This window comes from Microplitis demolitor, chromosome 5 (assembly GCF_026212275.2).
Source record: "Microplitis demolitor isolate Queensland-Clemson2020A chromosome 5, iyMicDemo2.1a, whole genome shotgun sequence".
NCBI lineage: Eukaryota > Metazoa > Arthropoda > Insecta > Hymenoptera > Braconidae > Microplitis > Microplitis demolitor.
The window spans coordinates 12486834-12490155 of record NC_068549.1 but is presented as its reverse complement, the minus strand read 5'-3'; the positions used below and the strand labels follow the sequence as shown (position 1 = coordinate 12490155).

Below are 3322 nucleotides of genomic sequence, written 5' to 3'. Positions count from 1 at the left end.
GGGGAAGGTGAAATTTTAAGTGAGTTGCATCTTGTGAGATGTCCGGTTGACGGAACTTAATTTAAGTCAATGCTAATTGTGCGCATTAGAGCAATCTTAGCTGACAGTAAGTGGGGACCGAAGAATAAGAGAATGAGAGACAGAAAGAAAGAAATCTGGTAGAATAGGTTTTGTCTCACTCCATTGAACCCGTCCTTGTTTCTCTCATGAGAAAATGGAATTGTATTCCTATGGAGAGTTCAACATGAGCGACTGTAGGATAGTTTGCGAAGTTGGACATAACATCACCTCCCCCCCCCCCCCCAAGCTCAACAATGAATCTATTTCTCGGAGCTTGTATCTGTTTGACTGATGTTGAACTCTGCCTTGGCTTCTGTCCTGAATAGTTCGTATAATTTAGCTCCATCCTTGGCCAATTGGTCGGCTTGCTCGTTACCATAGATTCCTTCGTGACCTGGAACGTGGTAGATCTTGATGTCTCGGCCCTCCATTTGAGTTTTGATATATTTAAGCTCCTCTTGATACGAAACTGGCTTTCCTGTGGAGGTAATCCAATCTCGTTCCTTCCAATCTTCGTACCAGATATTAAGGCCGTTGCATGAATATTCCGAATCCGTGAAAAGATCTATTTTTGTTAAGTCAAATTTTCTTATAATTTTCAAAGCCTGCAGAATAGCCTCCAACTCTGCCCCGTTGTTGGTTTTTCGATTAAAGCACGGAAGAGACAAATTCTGAGGATTGTTTGGTCCAAAATAAATACCTAATCCTGTTGCTGATTCTGTGGATCCGTTACGAAAACACGATCCATCCGTGAAGATGATGATCCGACCCTCAGCATTTCTTTCGAAGAGGTGATTGGGCGGGTGGAGGATCGATTGCCAATATCGTAAATACTTATGGGATTCTTTTATGGATGAAATTTGTTTAAAAACTGGATTTGGATAGGAGATAATTTGCTTGCGACAATCCTCCCAGGAGCTGTATATTCCAGGTTTGTGCCCGCTTAGGACCAGATAGAGTGGCATCCTATTGAGAGTGAGGGGAAATGAAACGTCCGGTTCACAGATGGAAATGGATACAGTAAGTTAAGAGGAATTGACTCGGTTCCCCACGGTAGACCACAAAGCTTCTTTACAATAATAAATGATCAGGCAAGAATCGTTCAGTTATTGGTTGCGAGCTTATAATTCTAGTCTATAACTAAATATCTTATTCTCACTATAACATGTACAGAGATTACTGATTATAAAGTATGGGCCTATCACTAGAAACAAAGGTTTCCCTGCTAATACCTTTTCGTTGGTTGGATTCGATACCTGATCCTTTTCGGGTTCCTAGGGTTTACAACCACTGTTCATAGTGATAGCTCCAATTCTGTAATTAGACATATTTATAAAAATGACAAAAAGATTAATATAATTGCTCTAGTGGGAAACATAATATACTGTTAATTCCTATAATTGAGTAGATTAATGTACTTATTCTAGCAAAATATATGCCTATTCATTATAGATATTATTATTTTTTTTTTTTGTTTTCATGTAGTCCCTTTATTTTCCTTTAATCGAAAATAAAGACTATGCTTTTTAAAGGAGACCTTCTCTTTTGTGTTTTTTTTTTTTTTTTTTTGTTATACATTCGGTATGTATATATTGTAATTTTTTTTTTTTATTTTTCTTTTTGTTTTCTTCAAGATCCCCTCCCCCCATTTAACATGGAGAAGTTTGAACCTCTCGTCACCCCCCAAGGATAACAGAGACCCAAACTCCTCCTACTTAGGGAAGGCATGTGTAAAGGAAAAAGGGGGTCCTGTTTAATTTTTCCCTCTTTTTTTTCTTTTTTTTTTTTTATATGTATATGTATATCTACCGAGTAAAAATATTTTCTTATAACAATTTTGTAAAACTACTTGGACTATCCTAATATACCTCTAGGTTTCCTTAACGGAAAATGGAGATGATACTCCTTAAAAGCATTGTCTTATAAAATTTTTAATAATGTAACTAACTATCTTCTTATGATATAACAATATTTTCCTTATCTAGGGTAACCTAAGAATTCCTTTAAGTTTCCTTGTCGGAAAATAGAGATGATACTCCTTAACGAATTCTAAAATATTACTTTTAACTATTTAATTTTATTATACTAAATACTATTTCCTAATCCTATTAACTATTCTACTATCTTCACAAGGATCCGATATGGCTTGTTGCATCTCTGGGTGTTGCCTCGAATTTCCCCCAGGTTTCCTCTTGATGGTATGAGGACCGTGACCACTCGCAAACTGGCCTCATCCTCTTTCTTTATCAGGTTCGACAGTGCTGGTGAGTGAGTGAAATATTTGATTCCACTCAGGTCGATAGTCTCGATGCTGTGATTAGCATCCAGGATCTCATGGACTGTATAATAGGAGAAATAAACGCCTGACACTACCAGTGTATTGATGTTTGTTTTAAGAGTTCTGTAGAAGCTACCCGGTCGTTTACGAGGATTGATAATGCTCAGTGTTGCGAGGTTTACACCCTCGTGGTCTGGGATGTTGATTGGGTCTAGTTTTGAAGCATAAATAGTCAGGTGCTCCAGATTGGTTGCCATTGACACGAGATTATGAACTGTTACGTTCTGGCTCTAATTAAATTTAAATAAAATTTTTTTTGGAAATTTTTTTTTTGAAGTCTCGAATTATTTATTCGCCACGGTGGGCGAATAAACGGTTCGACACTTCTTAGAATTATAATTAAATAATAAATTAATAAATCGTTACTTTGTCGGCGATATTATTTTATTTATCACCAACAATGCAACGGAAATCTCTTGCGATAAGAAAGTCGCCGTGGCTCGCGGATAGTCTAACCAGATGACGACGCATGAGACCCGGGCCATGACGATTCTCTCATAGGAAACCTGAGATGCAACGTTAGCGCTTTTGATAATGTATAATACCAAGGAGAGACAGAATCAAGGCAGTCGATCACAAGATCTAGAAGAGCTAAGAACTCTACATAAAACTGCTGGCTTGATCCTGTCACTCGGACTTTAAGGCAAAAATATATATCCGTACTTTACCAAATACGCACTCCTTATTTTAAACTTTGGGCGCTGCTACCGGCAGCCTAATACTCTCATCTGTTTTGGGCGCTGATACCGGCAGCTTAAGCACTTCCCTTCCGCATCCCAAAAATTCATGCCGAGAAGCCGAAGGTCAGGCAAAAAGGCCCAGTTCTGCCGGATCATTTGAACGATCCACGAGGATCTCGGTCGTTCAGTTCACCAACGTTCCCGCCTAGAGATCGTTGCCGAGGAAGTCCTCCTCGATCCGGTA

The 3322-nt window shown here is 38.6% G+C and overlaps 1 protein-coding gene across 1 annotated transcript; it reads right to left on the bottom strand.

The window, feature by feature from the left end:
• Window positions 1-320: 320 nt before the first annotated feature.
• LOC128667823 (ribonuclease H1-like) lies at window positions 321-1025 on the bottom strand. The gene has a single exon (XM_053739527.1). The coding sequence runs from the start codon at window positions 1023-1025 to the stop codon at window positions 321-323; it is 705 nt and encodes a 234-aa protein (XP_053595502.1).
• Window positions 1026-3322: the final 2297 nt, after the last annotated feature.

What these genes read in the sequence shown, in the direction of transcription:
- LOC128667823 (XM_053739527.1), bottom strand. Translation starts at nt 1,025, where the DNA reads ATGCCACTCTATCTGGTCCTAAGCGGGCACAAACCTGGAATATACAGC.